The sequence below is a fragment of the Gopherus evgoodei genome, chromosome 1, assembly GCF_007399415.2.
Source record: "Gopherus evgoodei ecotype Sinaloan lineage chromosome 1, rGopEvg1_v1.p, whole genome shotgun sequence".
In the NCBI taxonomy this organism is placed as follows: domain Eukaryota; kingdom Metazoa; phylum Chordata; order Testudines; family Testudinidae; genus Gopherus; species Gopherus evgoodei.
The window spans coordinates 226,319,685-226,337,172 of NC_044322.1; the positions used below are offsets into that span (position 1 = coordinate 226,319,685).

The 17,488-nt window shown below is 45.3% G+C and overlaps 1 protein-coding gene across 1 annotated transcript in view; it reads left to right on the top strand.

Moving 5' to 3' along the window:
* TEAD4 (TEA domain transcription factor 4) overlaps positions 1-17,488 on the top strand; it is an 85,752-nt gene that overhangs the window by 22,070 nt on the left and 46,194 nt on the right. The window contains exon 3 of the mRNA XM_030549054.1: positions 3,136-3,390. Coding sequence (XP_030404914.1) covers positions 3,136-3,390 — 255 coding nt within the window. The remainder of the gene's footprint in view (positions 1-3,135; positions 3,391-17,488) is intronic.

Sequence of the window (17,488 nt, forward strand, 5' to 3'; positions counted from 1 at the left end):
AATCAATTCCTTGAAACACAACACAGAGAGATCAAGCTTCTCTCTCCCCCTCACCCAGAGGCAATACAAATTCAAGCTGCTTGAATCTAACACAAAGAGGAAATTTACCTTTCCCTCCTTGCTTCCCACCAATTCCCTGGTATATACAGACTCAATTTTTTTGAGCCTGAATTAGGAGAGAAAAATCAACAGGTCTTACAAGCAAAATTTTTAATAAAAAAGAAAGAAAAAAAGTAAAAGATTTATCTCTGCACTTTAGATGGTAAACAGTTACAGGGTCTTTCAACTTATAAACAACAGAAAGAAACTTTCTCCAGCAGAAACACAATTTAAGCTACTTCCAGCAAGTACACATATGCAAATGGAAAAAAACAAATTAAAAGACTATGACCACCTTTTCTTACTTACAATTCTGAATAGATAAGAGACTGTAGCAGGGAGATTGGCAGAAACCTGGTTGCACCTCTAGCCCCATCCAGGACCCAGAGAGAACAAATCCAAACCCAAAACTCACAAACAAAGGCTTCCCTCCACGAGATTTGAAAGTATCTTGTCTCCTGATTGGTCCTCTGGTCAGGTGTTTGCAGGTCACTGTTTGTTAACCCTTTATAGGTGAAAGAGACATTAACCCTTAGTTATCTGTTTATGACACCCCCTGAATAGAGTTCTAATTTAGATCGAATCTGTGTCTTCCACTCTGCAGCATGGTATCTTACAGTCTCCAGGCAACCAGCTTGATTAGTCACTGTGTATATTATTTTTTATTATTTGTTTATTATAACAATACTTTTTTCCCCAAAAGCTTTTGTGTGGGTTTTGGTGAATATTTAAGATGTAAAATGGATGTGGATGTCGCAAAATCTTGTGGAAACCAGAGTTGTGAACTCTCATGATTTTATCATGAATCCTGCAGTATTTGGTGTTTTTTCTTAAAGCTCCAGTTCCTGGAATCATCATGTGAATTCATGAGAATCTCAGGTTTCTTTTCTTTTCTTTTTTTAAGTAAGATTCTAGCTCTCATGGTGGTGAAGAGCTTGAAAATGTGAATCCAAAAGACTCTGAAATCAAAAAGCAAATAAAAAGACCCTAACATTTATTACTTTTAAGCCAATCTCGTGATTTTTTTTAAGCCAATCCCATGACTTTGGGTTGGCAAAACTGGGAAACCTCCTTCTTCCCAGCACAGGCCTCACAAACAGAACAGCATCTCCAAGTCTGTTGGAATGTGGTGATTGCTCGTTAGGAGCCCACACCTACTCTGGGAACGGAAGGAGAGCAGTCTGCACTTTCTGTTTCATTTCTCTTGCCCTGTTAGCCCCGTCAGAACTGCTTTTCCTCTTCATATCTTCCCTCTCTGTGCCTCACATTTTTATCCTTCCTTTTTACTCTGCTTCTTCCCAATCTCCTTTTCCTTGGGGATCAAGTTCTTCTCATTCAGTCTGTATTTCTTCCTTTCTCTCTTTCTCCCTCCATTACTGATTAATTTTTGTATTCTGGTGGCATCTACTTGCCCCAACTGTGACAAGGGCCCCATTGTGCTAGGCCCCTCTATAGACAAGTCACAGACAGCCTCTGCCCCAGAATGTTTGCAGCCAGTGTCAGACAAGACACAGCTTACATGTCTCTTTATAGTTCTTGTCTGTGTTAGTCTCTCTTCTTGTTCTTTCGCCTTTCCTTCCTCCTTACTTCTGGTTATCTTTCTCTCTCCTTGCTTCCTCAGCTCAATCTTCGTGTCTCTAGCCTGCTTTTTCTGGTTTTTCCCTCTATCATGTTCCCCTCCTCCCGCTCTGCTTCCAGCTATAGTCTCCTTTTTCTGTGTTTACTCCCTATTCATTGCCACTCTGTCTCTTTGCTGTGGGCCATCCCTCTCCTCTCCTTGTCTGAGCCTTCTCCTCTTCCCTGCCTATGTGAGCTGAGGCTTGATGTGATTTTCCCCACTGCTTGGCTCAGGGGAATGGTAAAGTGGGATTTTTTTAGCTCTTTTGTGTTTCACAGGACAGACTAGCTAGCTAAAGTTTCCCAAACTATGGCTTGAGAACCACCAATCCGCCTGGTGGCTCATAGAGTGAAACATTTGGAGAACTAAGCAGCAGGGGATCAAGGTAATACAAGGGGACATGGGTCTATCTATAGGAGAGATTCATTCTGTGGACCGGCCAGCAGGGCTCCATCTAGCTAACAATCATAAAACCATAAGATCTAGCTAGCAATCTGTCTTCTCTGTCACTGGGATTTATGAAGTATCTATTATTATTATTTGTCATGCCCCGAGCTGCACAAACACACAGTGAGAGACAAGTCCCTGCCCCAAAGCACTTTACAATCTAAATAGACAAGACAGACAGGAAACTGAAGCACAGAGAGGTGAAGTGACTTGCCTAAGGTCACCCAGCAGATCAGTGGCAGAGCCAAGAACAGAAACTCAGTCTTGTGACTCGCAGTCCAGTGACTTTATCTATGAGCCCATGCTGCCTCGCTGCCTCTCAGGCTGGGGCTGTTCTATTAGACTGCCTGGCTTTGAGTCATTGCTTTTAAAAAATTGCAGCTGATCCCAGGGAAGCAGAAATGTCAGTATTAAAAATGACACCGATCGCCAACTGCAGGCCCTTGAAACTGTATCTAAGACAATTCCTTAGGCCAGAGTGATGACTGCATAATTCATCACAGCTTTTTTTTGTGTCGTGTCTTTCACACAGACTGAATCTCTGCATGCTTTGGAGAGTTAAATAATACAGTTACAGAGATAATGACTGCCAAGGGAGAGAGAAATTAAGAGGCAAAGGAGAGAAGATGTGTTTTCAGATGAGAATTGAAAATAGATGGAGAGTTAATGAACGAAAGAGATACAGGGAGGCTGTCCCAGATAGAAGTACCTACAGAGAAGGCTCTCCCTTCCAGTAGTAATAAGATTGTGTGATAGAATAGCGACTGCTAAGACTGAGGAAATCTCTTGTGTGGTTCTGCATAGTTTATCGCATTAACTGTAAATGGTCTTGACAAACTGATCTTGTGAAAGTCAGGGGCCTGCACTCAGCCAAGGACCCAGAATGGGATCAGCCTGAACTGGTTTTTACTTTCCCTTCGTCTTCATGATGGGAGGCATCAGTAACTGAGACAATGTGTTTGTCATTGAAGGTTCTGTGGCTGCTTCTCCAAGTGGCGCCTTGGAGTTTCTAGCTGGCACCATTACCTCCAACGAGTGGAGTTCTCCCACCTCCCCTGAGGGGAGCAACGACTCGGGGGGCAGCGAGGCCTTGGACAAGCCCATCGACAATGATGCCGAGGGCGTGTGGAGTCCGGACATTGAGCAGAGCTTCCAGGAAGCGTTAGCGATCTACCCACCATGCGGACGGCGGAAGATCATCCTGTCGGACGAAGGCAAGATGTACGGTAAGGAGAATGGAGGGAGCTTCCCACCAACTGAAGGAGTGAGATCTGTGCAAGCCCATCTGTTCTGCAATGTAGGATGGTCTGAATGAGATCTTGAGATGGCCCAGAATAATGCAGCAGCTCAGATTCAATACATTTTTTTTTTTAAGCAACCAGAATTACAAAAAGAAGTGTGGGAGGGTCAAAATTGGGTTTAAAAGAGGCCTTTTCAGGGAGACCAATTAAGAGGCAAGCCAGAACCAGGCATGTTACTGATACAGGTTTTGGATAAGTGTAATACAGTGGCTTAATGAATGTGAGCATGTCTGCCTTTACTGGCATCCCCCACAACCATCATTATGTTCTTCTAAACTTGAAGTGGGAGAGGCCTGTTATTTGGTGCTGAAGGTCCCAGGTTCAATCCTCACTGATAGCCATAGATGTCTGTGTGCAGAGTTGCTGACTTTGAGAGTTCCTGGGGGATGCTCAGTCCCCCCTCAGGCCTGCCTCATTCCACCCCTGAGTGCACCCCATCCTGCTCCACTCACAGCACCTCCTGTATGCTGCTGAACAGCTGATTGTGGCAGGTAGGAAGTGCTGGGGGCAGGAAGGGGAGGCACTGGTGGGGAGGAGCTAGCTGCCGGTGGTTGCTGAGCTTCCACTATATTTTTTTCTGTGGGTGCTCCAGCCCCTGAGCACCGACAGAGTCAGCGCTTATGTAATGTGTATGTGTCCAGGGTTTGTTACACAGCCTCATTGTATGGCCCTTGAATGGGAAATCTTTGAGCACAAGCTGGGGATGAATTCTGCACTTCCTGGTGACAATATTTTGTCTATTTCCAGCCCTGGTATGAATATTTTTCACCTTTGGGCTGTTCTTAGCTTGCTAGTACGGTGCCCTTTTTTTCTCTAAGGACAGAATGATAGAGACAGTGGCTTCCTATGGTCAGAAACAAAGAGGCATCAGCCTGCAGCAGAGGGGGAAAAGTATCTGGCTGGGGCTGTGGAAAAGCAGATAAGGGTATGTTCCACAGGTGGAGTGGATCACCCAGGCTTATTATACAGTAAAGGTGATAAATATCTTGAGTTAACTAGCAATCAACTAACGCAAGGGGGAAAAGAGACAAAGCATAGAAGTTCATAGGAAAAATCCTAGTGCTCTGTGGCAAGACCAAATGAGATGCTGAGATGCTGTGGTTAAAAGTCTCCAGAAAAACAATTTGTCATTCCACTAGTAAGAATCTCTTCCGAGGTCTCTCTTCCCCTTCCCAACCAGTTTTTTTTTTCTTTTCCTGGGTTGCACACCCCAACATAGTAGTTTGGTTCCCTGTTCCCAAGATTCAAGTGCAGCAGTTCACAGGTCACTGTGGGCTGATTGGCTTCTGATGGGCCCATCTAGGTAGATCACGCCTTCAGTTTGGCATGGATGAAGTTTTTCCAAGCCCTTCTCTAAAACGGAAGGTTTTACCACAAAAACAATGTGGAGTTTTTACCAGTTACACTTATGTAGTTTATACCTATAGCAATGGTGCTCAACCTGGGGTATCTGAGGGGTCCGCAAAAGACTTAGACTGGAAACTGACTGAACAGTATTCAACTATACATACAGACAGCAGCTTCCCAGAAGAGTCTGCAGCTCCATTCATGTTTTTTTTTAGGGGTCCACAGATGAAAAAAGGTTGAGAATCACTGATCTATAGGGTATCTCTTCACTGCAGAGTTCACCCGAGCTCTAACCTGTGTGCTGCTCTTAACCTCCCTCCCATAAGGCCCTCTGAACTGAGTCTAGTGGTGCTCTGAACCCAGACAGCCTGGCCCAGCCGGGGCTGTGGGCTGGAGTTCCTAACCCTGCCACTTCACAATGAGGATGCAGGCTAACCCACTTGAGTGCTGATAGTCCTCCAGTGCCTTCCCACGGTACCCTCCGTGCCCAGAAGGACAGACAAATTCCCCCACAATTCACTGGGAAAGAATCACAGAGGATCACCAAGAACTTGGGGAATGCATTTGCCCCCAGAAGTCCTAGCAAGTGCAGCACCAATGAGCACACCATTAATGAGACTTTTCAGTGTGGCTGCCCACACCTGGGTTAGGCTGACCCAGGTCCTCACAGCCGGATACTGAACATCTGGATTAACTCTACGGTGAAGACATAGTCATCAATTATTCTGGTATTATTGCTTGTATTATCACTGCAATGAGGTGTAATAGAAGTATAACTATATTGGTTTAAAGTCACACCTTAGTGTACAATTAAAAGCTTCCCTGTGTAGGTAGACAAGGCCTTAATTTAAAATCCACCTTGCTCATCTTCCTTGGTTATGAAATGTAGATTATCAACACACTTAATACCATCTGTCACGACTTCCATTAACATAAAAAAATCCCAGTAAAAACAGGTAGTTTTTCTTTGGTTGGGTTTGTTTGTTTTTAAACATTCTGTGCAGTATTTGCAGCCAAAACATGGCAGCGATGTGATAGGTTGGGCGTGAGACTCAGGAAGGGGAAATGACAGGATGTAGTATTGACTAGGAGCAAAACTAGAACAGAAGTGAAATTGACCAGAAACAAAAGGGACTTACCTAGGGGCCTGATCTAAAGCCCATTGAAGTCAATGGAAGGACTCCAATTAATTTCACTGGGCTTTAGAGCAGGTGAGCAAAGTACAAAAAGTAAATAATGCACCATCATGGTGAAAAGCGCAGACCAGACTTACAGGGCGAAGAAGTGTAATGAACTCACAACTCATGCTGTGATGGTACAATGTCCCTGCTTGTCCTCAGTGCACCTGTTTCCAATGTGAACGGTCAGTTCAAGGCACCCTTGGCAGGCCCCCAGCCACTGATTTATACCCTTCTTTGCTTACTAATCTCTGGGGTCCATGCCAAGGAAGAGGGGCCCAGTGTGTGATCTAAGGAAAGATCTGACCAGACAGAGATGTAAATATAGTCCTGAGATCATCTTCACAGTTTATAAGCCAGAGTGTGGAACAGGACAAACTGTGTGGAGCAGGCCCAGCCTGCAAGGGAAAGTTATGCAGCTGTGTCTATGTTTAATGTGCACAGAATTCATTTATCCTGCAGAGGTGCTACAGACTCCCCCAACTGAGAACTCTTCCTCCATCTCTAACCAGGAGGCGGCTCACACAGATGGGCTGTTTCTGGCATGATAGCCCAGTTCAGAACGTGACCTACCTTTAGAACGAAACTGCCTTCACCTTTGTGGATAACCTATCATCAGTTCAGAACTGGTTATATTGGTTTAGTTTGTGCCTGTAAATGTATTGATATGAACCAGGCATGGTGGACAGCATGTGGTTTGCACTAGTTTAAATTGGTTTAAAATCGTTAAACCAGCACAAGTTTGTGTGCAGACCAGGCCTCACGCTTCCCTCAGTTACACATCGCCTCTGAGTTTGGCCCACTGTGCATGCTTCCCCTAGCTGAGGTGCCCTTGTGGGTAGCTGGAGTCCTAGGGTGACCAGACAGCAAGTGTGAAAAATCAGGACAGGGGTGAGGGGTAATAGGAGCCTATAAAATCAGGACATCTGGTCACCCTACGGAGTCCACTGAGGAGAAGTGGCTCCTACTCCAAGTGAAAATGAACCAGACTCTTCTCTTCCAAGCGTGCCTCTGCCCTGTGTACTGTTTTTGATGCTGGAGGTGTTCCACTGCTCTAGTAGCAGTCTGGCTGGCTCAGGCAGATACCATCACGCTCCTGGAGGAGAAGCCCAGCTTACTTTTCTGACAGCCTGCCAGTCTCCACTTACTTTGGACTCACTGCATGGAAAGCACTGCTAGGTTACCTCCCTGTTTGCTCACTGGACCTAGCCCTTCCCTAAAGGAAATCAAAGGCCAGTGTCCCATTCGCTTCTCTGGGAGCAGGATCAGATCTGGTTTTCTTATGTGATCAGTAAGGTAGCTTTTGATTGCAGCTAAGATGCAACAGGAATTGTGTTGCTGGGATGCTTATGATTGCTGCTGTAATATCAGTGAGGTTTAGACAACAAATGGCTTTGTTTTTCACCTTTTCAGACAATGTTGTGCCATTGTTAGGGTAATGATATAAATGACAGTGTGCCTGCTTGGGAGCCAGGTCTGGTGTTCTTTAACATCATCCTTAATGATCTGGAAGTGGGTACACAGCACCTCAGTGCCACTTCCAGATGACTGTGATTAGAGAGGAATTGTACATGCCAGGGAGGAGAGAGAAATAACGAACAGGGAGACAGAGAGATTAGAAATATAGCGAAAACCTAGCCAATGAGGTTCTGCTTGAAAGAATGCAGCCTTAGTCAATCCAAAATACAGATATTCAGTGAGAGGGAGACACAGAGGAAGCAGTGATGCAGAGAGACTTCCAGGAGAGAATGGCCAGCCAAGGCTTGACTTTGCAGTGTGATGGAGCTATAGTAAAAGACTAGTGTGATTTTGGGCTGAGTGGTGAAAGCTGGTACATCCCAGAACAGTCCCTCTCTCTGAGGCTCAGTTGTGAGGCCCTAGGGGTGTTGTATTCATTTCTGGGGGACTATGTTACCAGACAGGATTGGTGTGGTTTTTCCCAATCCAAAAAACCCAAGTGGGAAAAAACTGAAAAACAAACACATCTGCATCGGTGTAATGAAATGAAACACAAAACACATCTTTGATGATTCACTTCGTGTAAACACGTGTTCCCCAAGCAGGAAAAGGCACATGCTGTCCAAAGGGAAAGCTTCAGTCACGTTCCCAGTCTACTAATGAGCTAAACCTCTCACTCTCCTTTCTCCCTTGGTAGCTAACCCGTTGCAGTTTCAACTAATCCAGCTGGAATGTGCCAAAAACACACACAGTAGTTGATGCTGAGCTAACTGGCCAGGCATTCACCTTTTTAGAAAATTGACAAAACCCTGAAAGCTGTTGTGTCTTGCTGCATTTGTTATTTTGTTCCAAAGAATTCTGAAACACACACACATTTGGGTTCAAAATTTGGATCTCCAATTTTCAGTGCTAGCAGAGAAAGAAGAAACTCAGGTTGATGTTCCATCAGCCACGTTTCAGTCTCTTCTTCCCGTTCTGGGTGGAACCTCTGACCTGTAGTTGAGAGCAGTAAGGTTGGCTAATGAAAAGTTTCCATTGCGTCGTCGCTGAATCAATTTTCAATTTTGCCTTTGTGTGATTCCAGTTCTTTGTTGTTAATTAGATCAGGCCAGATTTCTGCTGAGACTTCAGCACTAATGTCATTAGCCTGTAGTTTTTCAAGTTTCTCCCTCAGTTGTTTTGTAAGTTCATTGTCTCTCTGTAGAGTCCCTTGTTGTGTGAAAATGCATATTATTTATTCATCAAAGTCCAATCCACATAAGATGTTCTTTTTTGCTTTATTTTTGTTGTTTAAGCAAATGGCAAGACATCCATGTCGTACTTACTGTGCATTTTCAGCAACTTGGCACTATACTCTGGGGTTTTCTATTCAGACAGAGAATGAAGAGTATCATGTAGGGACATGCTTTGCCCAGTACGTGTGATGGTTGCCATTCTTAGCTTTTTCTTCATATTTAGCTAACCATCTTTCATTAATGTCATTGTTGATCCTTTCAGTTCTTCCTTTCTTTTCTACCTGTTTCTAAACTTGCTGCTTTTTGTAGACCTGCAAGATGAAATCTGTTTGCTGTGGATAACCAGGGCAGTGGTTCTCAACCTATTTACCATTGTGGGCCGTGTATTACTCCTGGGGAATTCTGTACCAAAAAATTAAAACTCTGTACACAATATTTTAAAATTCTGCATATTTTGCCTGTCAAAATAACACAGTATAAACACACCAGTTTCAATTATTTTGGTAATTTATTTCAAAATACCTGTTAGCAAGTATGTCTGTAACAATATGGCCAAAAAAAAGATTCAGGTAATTTTTTAACTAATAGATTCCTTATGAGGCAATACAGAACTTTGTGTAATTAATTTAAACTACAATATAGGAATGTATTTCCCCCACCCCTCGGAAGCTGTGGGAGTGTCCAAGGTAGCAAAGGAGTTGAGGGAGAGGGAAAGGAGTGAACCTGGAGAGTTGTTGGGTGTGGGTGGGAGAAGTATGGAACAGCATTTTTTGGGGGGAGGGGGAGGAAGGGGAGAGATTGTTAAGGAGTTGGGGAGCCTCCCCCAGGCAAACCCTGGCTGACCCCAAGCCAATCCCGTTCAGTCAGGCACATCTGCCTCTGTTTCTGTGTGTCCTTGCACCCCCATCCGCATGTGGCCCTGCATCCCCACTCCCATTCAGCTTCTGGCTCAATGCTGTCACCCCACTAGCTCCTGAGCCCATGCCCCAGTCTGTCCCCCAAACTTGCTGTTCTGAACCCCAGTCTGTGGACCTTCCAACAGCCCCGTGTGCCCCACCGTCTGTCCTAACTTGGCTGCTGTGATGAACACAGCCGGCTGCTGGCTGTTCTAGTGCCACAGTGGTGTCTGGTGGGTGAAAGGCAGAACTGCAGCACTTAAGGGGCAGAATGTAATTTCTTGGGGTGGGGGAGAGAGGGAATTCTGCACCGGACATGAATTCTGCATGTGCACAGTGGCACAGAATTCCCCCAGGAGTAGCATATGCAGCTCTCTCTTTCTTGTGTGAGCTGCATCCACACAATATATATATAATCCATATAGCTACGAAAAATAAGGTTTAATATTTGTTATATGACAGCAATACGATTCAAATCGATATAATACCTTTCATTTCAACACTGGCAAATATCTATTAAGAGCATTTTAAATTAGCAAAATAAGTCAAAACATTAATTCTTAAAATTAATTAATTTACTGTAAGGGTGGCATGGCATGGTCTATTGCCACCCACACTTGTGTGCTGCTGCTAGTGACGTGCCAGGGCTGAACACCCGGAGAGCACAGCTGTGCACCCTGCCTGCAAAGAGGGGAAGCACTGCCTGGTGAGGGGTGGCCTCCTAGCCAGGGACTGCCCCCCATACCCAACCCCCCCCCCGGGACTGTCCCCACAACATCCAGACCCCCTCCAAATATGGGCTGGCACATGTGAGTGCCCTGTCCAGGGCAGAATGGGCCCACCCAGGGGCTGCTCCCCATGTACCCATCCCTCCACCTAGGGACTGTCACCCAGACCCCCCCAGCAACTGCCCTCAGCCGCCCCCCAGGAGTGCTCCCCAGCGCTCAACCTCCCTCACTCAACCCCCGCCCCCCTTCCAGGGACTGCCACCAGTCCCCCCACCACCTAAAGTCTGTCTCCCATATGCTGGCTGCACCCCCTTCCCTGCAGCCCTAGCCTGCTGCACCTCCCTCCCCACGGTCCTAGTCCCTTGAGCCCTCCTCCCCATGCCTACTTGTCTCTTACCTCGGCTGCACAAAGCTCAACTGTGCATCTTGCCCTACCCATCTGCTGCTGCGGTCCTCGTGCTGGGAAACCTGCTCCAGCTGGGGTCACTGGACCCACAATCCTGTGTGGGGTGGAGGAACACTGAGCACCCTGGCCTCTGGCTATGCTCCAGGGGGAGGTGGGGGTGGTGATGAACGATGCTGGACCTGATCTTGCACTGTCCCATTTTTGCGCAACCTCTCCACCCCCCAGCTCTGCATCTAAGTCAGGTGCCTCTCCCACCCCGCCCTAGTTATGGCCCTCAGGATGTCACATGAGCTGCAGCTGTGTGCTGATTGGGCCGCAAGTGGCCTGCAGGTTGAGAACCACTGATCCAGGTAAAAGTGCATATATAATTTCTTTAAATTGACCCATGTACCTTCCAAAAGTTTCTGGCTTCCAGCAAAACAAGTTTCCTTAATACTTCACTGCTCCATCCGCTCTCCTCACTTCCACATTCTACTCACAAGCCATCATCTTCTCTTCAATCACTGTTCTCCTCCCTCCCCATGTGTTTGGGTTGTTCTTTCATTTTCTTATTGATTGATAAAAGCTATAACAAAAACCTTGCTGCTCTCCTTGCTTCTCTTTCAAATGTTTAGAACAGTGATAGCCTTCATTCACAACTGGAGTCTAAAGTTTCATGTCATTCCTTTTTTCTCCTCTTCTCTCTTCACTGCGTGTTTATTTAGGAAGTTTTACTGGGTTTACAAATCCTTTCCATGTAAATATCAGAAACAAAACTAATAATTACAACAGTGAGCTTTTGTTTAAAGAGACATTATACAGGACTATAGACATCAGATCTGTATTTACCAAGTTGTGACCATATTACAGAGTGAGCATCATGACATCCATAACATGCCATTTCTAGTGATTTTATAAAATTGAGTGAAATCTCTGATTATACATTTAACAGACAAGGCATGTCTATCAAATGTTAATGTTCAAAACAATTGGACAGGTGTGTGGTTTGGTTTTATTTTATTTTTTTTATTGTGAATGTACTTTGAGTATTGAATAAATGGTAACCAGATATCTAAGTAGTATCTCTTTGTCCTCTGTCTATTTTGATGGGTATGTAACAACCTCTCATAATTTCTGAACCATTCCTTTAGAATTGAAGCCTAATATTTCTAGTGTCAGCTTGCTCTCAAATATACATTATATTCATCTAACAACTTCAGAGTGACAGAGAAGTTCAAAAACTGCAAAAGAAAAGAAAATGGATTAAATCCAATGAGTCGAGATTTTTTCTGGAGGAAAAACTAAACAAACAAAAAGCCCAGTTTTTCACATGCCTGTTACCCAAAAAGATCTTGAAAACGTGGAATGAGTTTTAAGAAGACTAACAATTATACCAGACCTAACACTGATCAGGGGTCTGAAGGGATTGATTTAGGACCAAAGATAGAAGTAGCTAAATGTGTATACTGCTGCTAAATGCTGACTGAGAGGTGTGAGGGGAGGGCACATAATAAAAATCTAAAAATATTTGAAGGGTGTTAACATCTAGGAGAGAGCGGGATTGGTTTATGGGGGACATGTCTATATAACTAGGATTAATAGGAGAGAATGTAGAAATATAGGCCAAATATCAGGAAAAGCTTCCTGGCAATGTGATGTATTAGGTTGCGGAGCCTCCTCCCAAAGGGAGTAGTGAAAGCTCCATTGCTTGGGAACTTTTTAAACTTCAGTGGACAAAACACTAGGAAATATCCTATAGGAGATCGGTCCCAGAGAAATAGATTAGTTAACTTAATGGACATGCTGTGTGGGAATTGGAGAAGGATCTTAAACAGACTAGACCTTCCCTTTTTCACTCAGAGTACAGAGGGGGGATTAATGTGCATGCATACATTATTTTTTCATTGTTAATTGCAAACATTTGAGAAGTAGTAGTGATGCTTTTGACATACCTGTATTTCTGTGAAGCGGGTGGTGCAAAGTATTGTAGGGTGTGAGAGGGGTGGATGTTTGTGAATCTTCTCTTTGAAATGCCTGATTTTCGCAGGTTTAGTTGTTGATATTTTAAAGTACACTATTCCAACAAGATACTTATTGATGGTTTTAATATTAATATTAAATATTTAATATTGTATTAAAGTTTTTTGGGGGGAAATTTCCTTTTTATTTGCTCTAATTTTGCCGTTAATTTCATGTTGTGATATAAACTTCTCATGTCGGGGCAGTGTAAAAAAGAGGAACTAATCGGTTTTAACTATATTGAGCGTCATCTGAAACACTGTCAACTACGGCATTAAATGAAATTAAAAAACTGCTTTTTCAGGTGATTAGAAACTGAAGCTAAAATTCCAGTGCTACAAAATAAAACTACGTATTTGTAATTCTTGTTCTGAGAAGGTAGCATTTTCAAAAGCATTCAGTGCTGGGTTAACTCTGCTCCCATTGATGTCAACGGTCAAACTCCTATGGAGTCCAGTAGGAGCAAACTTAGGCTGGTGCTGAGCAATTCTGGGATTCCCACCCTGAATGTATGATTTATGATCTAGGTCTGTGCTTCCCAGTGTCTATCTAGAAGAAATTGACACAGATACACACCAGCGCTGGGCAGATTCCCCCTCTGTTAGAGAGAGAAAGCAAGTCCATTGCCTCTAACCATTAGTTCCTTGTCCTACCCATAGACAGAACTCACAGCACCGCTGCTCCTACTCTGGGGGAATGTGCATACTGATCTATTATGAGTCGTACATTACTGAAACAAACGTTACAGGTATGCAACTTTCTTTTCTCTAAAGGTGCTAATCTCCAGTCTTAAGCCTGGTCTACCCTGCAATTTTAAGTCAAATTTAGCAGCGTTACCTCGATTTAACCCTGCACCTGTCCACACGACAAAGACCTTTTTTTTTTTTTTTAACTTAAAGGGCTCTTTAAATCGATTTCTTTACTCCGCCTCTGACGAGGGGATTAGCGCTGACATCTGCCTTGCCAGGTTGAATTTGGGGTAGTATGGACACAATTCAACAGTATTGGCCTCCGGGAGCTATCCCAGAGTGCTCCATTGTGACCGCTCTGGACAGTGCTCTCAACTCATATGCGCTGGCCAGGTAGACAGGAAAAGTCCCGTGAACTTTTGAATCTCATTTCCTGTTTGGCCAGCACTGCGAGCTGATCAGCACAGATGACCATGCAGAGCTCATCAGCAGAGGTGACCATGGAGTCCCAGAATTGCAAAAGAGCTCCAGCATGGACTGAACGGGAGGTACGGGATCTGATCACTGTATGGGGAGATGAATCTGTGCTAGCTGAACTCATTTCCACTACACGAAATGCCAAAACATTTGAAAAAGTCTCCAAGGACATGAAGGACAGAGGCTATAACAGGGACCCGCAGCAGTGCCATGTGAAACGTAAGGAGCTAAGGCAAGCATACCAAAAAACCAGAGAGGCAAACGTCCCCAAACATGCCGCTTCTGTGATGAGCTGCATGCCATTCTAGGGGGTGCAGCCACCAGTACCCCAACCCTGTGCTTTGACTCCGTCAGTGGAGTAGGACGCAATACAGAAGCAGGTTTGGGGGACAAGAAGGATGATAATGAAGAGAGAGCTCACAGCAAGGAAGCGGATAAACCAGTTTTCCCAACAGCCAGTATCTGTTTCTCACCCTGGACCTGGAGCCAGTAACCCCCGAACCCACCGAAGGCTGCCTCCCGGACCCTGAAGGCAGAGAAGGGACCTCTGGTGAGTGTATCTTTCTTTTGTAAATATTAGACATGGTTTAAAGCAAGCATGTTTAATGGTTAATTTCCCCGGGCATTTGCGGCCAGTACAGCTACTGGAAAAGTCTGTTAACGTGTCTGGGGATGAAGCGGAAATCCTCCAGGGACATCTCCATAAAGCTCTCCTGGATGTACTCCCAAAGCCTTTGCAAAAGGTTTCTGGGGAGGGCAGCCTTATTCCGTCCTCCAGGGTAGGACACTTTACCACGCCAGGCCAGAAGCACGAAGTCGGGAATCATTGCAGAACAAAGCATTGCAATGTATGGTCCCAGTGTTTATTGGCATTCAAACAACATCCGTTCTTTTATCTCTCTATGTTGTCATCAGGAGAGTGATATCATTCATGGTCATCTGGTTGAAATAGGGTGGTTTTATTAAGCGGACATTCAGAAGTGCCCGTTCCTGCTATGCTATTTGCCTGTGGCTGAACAGAAATGTTCCCCACTGTTAGCCACGTGATGGGGGAGGGGTGCAGCCATCAAAATGTGACCTTGTAATGAAAGCACATTGCTATGTAATGTTAACAGCAAGGTTTACCATGAGAGAATGGACCCATTGTTCTATAAAATGTGTCTTTTTAACTACCACTCTCCCTTTTTTTTTCCTGCACCAGCTGCATATGTTTCTCCTTCCCAGAGGTTAGTGAAGATTAGAAGGTGGAAAAAAAAATGCAGTCGGGATGAAATGTTCTCTGAGCTCATGCTGAACTCCCACACTGACAGAGCACAGAGAATGCATGGAGGCAAACAATGTCAGAGTGCAGGAAAGCACAATATGAATACAAGGAGAGATGGCGGGCTGAAGAGAGTAAGTGGCGGGCGGAAGATATGTGGCATCAGCTTGCTGACAGAAGGCAGGAGTCAATGCTCAGGCTGCTGGAGCATCAAACTCATACGCTCCAATGTATGGTTGAGCTGCAGGAAAGGCAGCATGAGCACAGACCGCTGCTACAGCCCGTGTATAACCAACTGCCCTCCTCCCCAACTTCCATAGCCTCCTCACCCAGACGCCCAAGAACGCGGTGGGGGGGGCCTCCGGGCACCCAACCACTCCACCCCAGAGGATTGCCCAAACAACAGAAGGCTGGCATTCAATAAGTTTTTAAGTTTTTTAAAGTTTTAAAGTGCAGTGTGGCGTTGTCCTTCCCTCCTCCCACACCCTTCCCGGGCTACCTTGGCAGTTATCCTTCTATTTGTGTGATGAATTAATAAAGAATGCATGAATGTGAAGCAGCAATGACTTTATTGCCTCTGCATGCTGTGATCGAAGGCGGGGAGGAGGGAGGGTGGTTAGCTTACAGGGAAGTAGAGTGAACCAAGGGAGGGGGGGTTCGTTAAGGAGACACAAACTGAACTTTCACACTGTAGCCTGGCCAGTCATAAAACTGGTTTTCAAAGCTTCTCCGATGTGCACCGCACACTCCTGTAGTCTTCTAACCGCCCTAGTATCTGGCTGCGCGTAATCAGTGGCCAGGCGATTTGCCTCAACCTCCCACCCCACCATAAACGTCTCCCCCTTACTCTCACAGATATTGTGGAGCACACAGCAAGCAGTAAAAACAATCGGAATACTGGTTTTGCTGAGGTCTGTCCGAGTCAGTAAACTGCACCAGTGTGCTTTTAAACGTCCAAATGCACATTCTACCACCATTCTGCACTTGCTCAGCCTATAGTTGAACAGCTCCTGACTACTGTCCAGGCTGCCTGTATAAGCCTTCATGAGGCTTGGGGACCCAGCCTTACTCCATTAAGGATAACTATAGGCATTTCAACATCCCCAACAGTTATTTTCTGGTCTGAGAAGAAAGTCCCTTCCTGCAGCTTTTGAAACAAACCAGAGTTCCAGAAGATTCAACCTTTCCCAGCCATCCCACATTGATTGGTTGGTGGAATGTCCCTTGTGATCCACCAGTGCTTGCAGCACCATTGAAAAGTACCCCTTTCGGTTTATGTACTCGCTGGCTTGGTGCTTCGGTTCCAAGATAGGGATATGGGTTCCGTCCGTCGCCCCACCGCAATTAGGAAATCCTATTGCAGCAAAGCCATCCGCTATGGCCTGAACATTTCCCAGAGTCACTACCCTTGATATCAGCAGCTCTTTGATTGTGTTGGCTGCTTGGATCACAGCAACCCTCACAGTAGATTTGCCCACTCCAAAATGATGCCTGACTGACCAGTAGCTGTCTGGCATTGCAAGCTTCCACAGGGCTATCGACACTCACTTCTCAACTGTGAGGGCTGCTCTCATCTTGGTATTCTGGTGCTTCGGGGAGGGGAAAGCAAGTCACAAAGTTCCATGGAAGTGCCCTTGCGCATGCGAAAGTTTCCCAGTCACTGGTAATCATCCCAGACCTGCAACACTATGTAGTCCCACCAGTCTGTGCTTGTTTCCCGGGCCCACAATCGACATTCCATGGCATGAACCTGCCCCATTAACACCATGATGTCCACATTGCCGGGGCCCGTACTTTGTGAGAAGTCTATATTCATGTCTATGTCCTCATCACTCTCATCACTACACTGCTGTCGCCTCCTCACCTGGTTTCACTTTTGCAGGTTCTGGTTTACAGTGCTCATAAATGCCATGGTGATCTGAGCAGGCTCCATGTTCCCAGTGCTAGGCCGTCTGCGCTGAAAAAAGGTGTGAAACAATTGTCTGCCATTGCTCTGACGGCGGGAGGGGCAACTGATGACATGGCTTACAGGGAATTAAAATCAACAAAGGTGGGGGTGGCTTTGCATCAAGGAGAAACACAAACAACTGTCACACAGAATGGCCCCCTCAAGGATTGAACTCAAAACCTTGGGTTTAGCAGGCTGATGATTTCACAGAGGGAGGGGGGAGCAAATGAATACAAAACAAATCTGATCTATTTCTTGTTTTGATCCACTCCATCTATCTTATGCATCTTAGGCTGGCAGCAAACGGTGCATAATGGCTGGTAGCCATTGTCATCTCCTGGGTGTTTGGCAGAAGATGCTGCATTATGACTGCTAGCCATCGTCATCTCCTGGGTGCTTGCC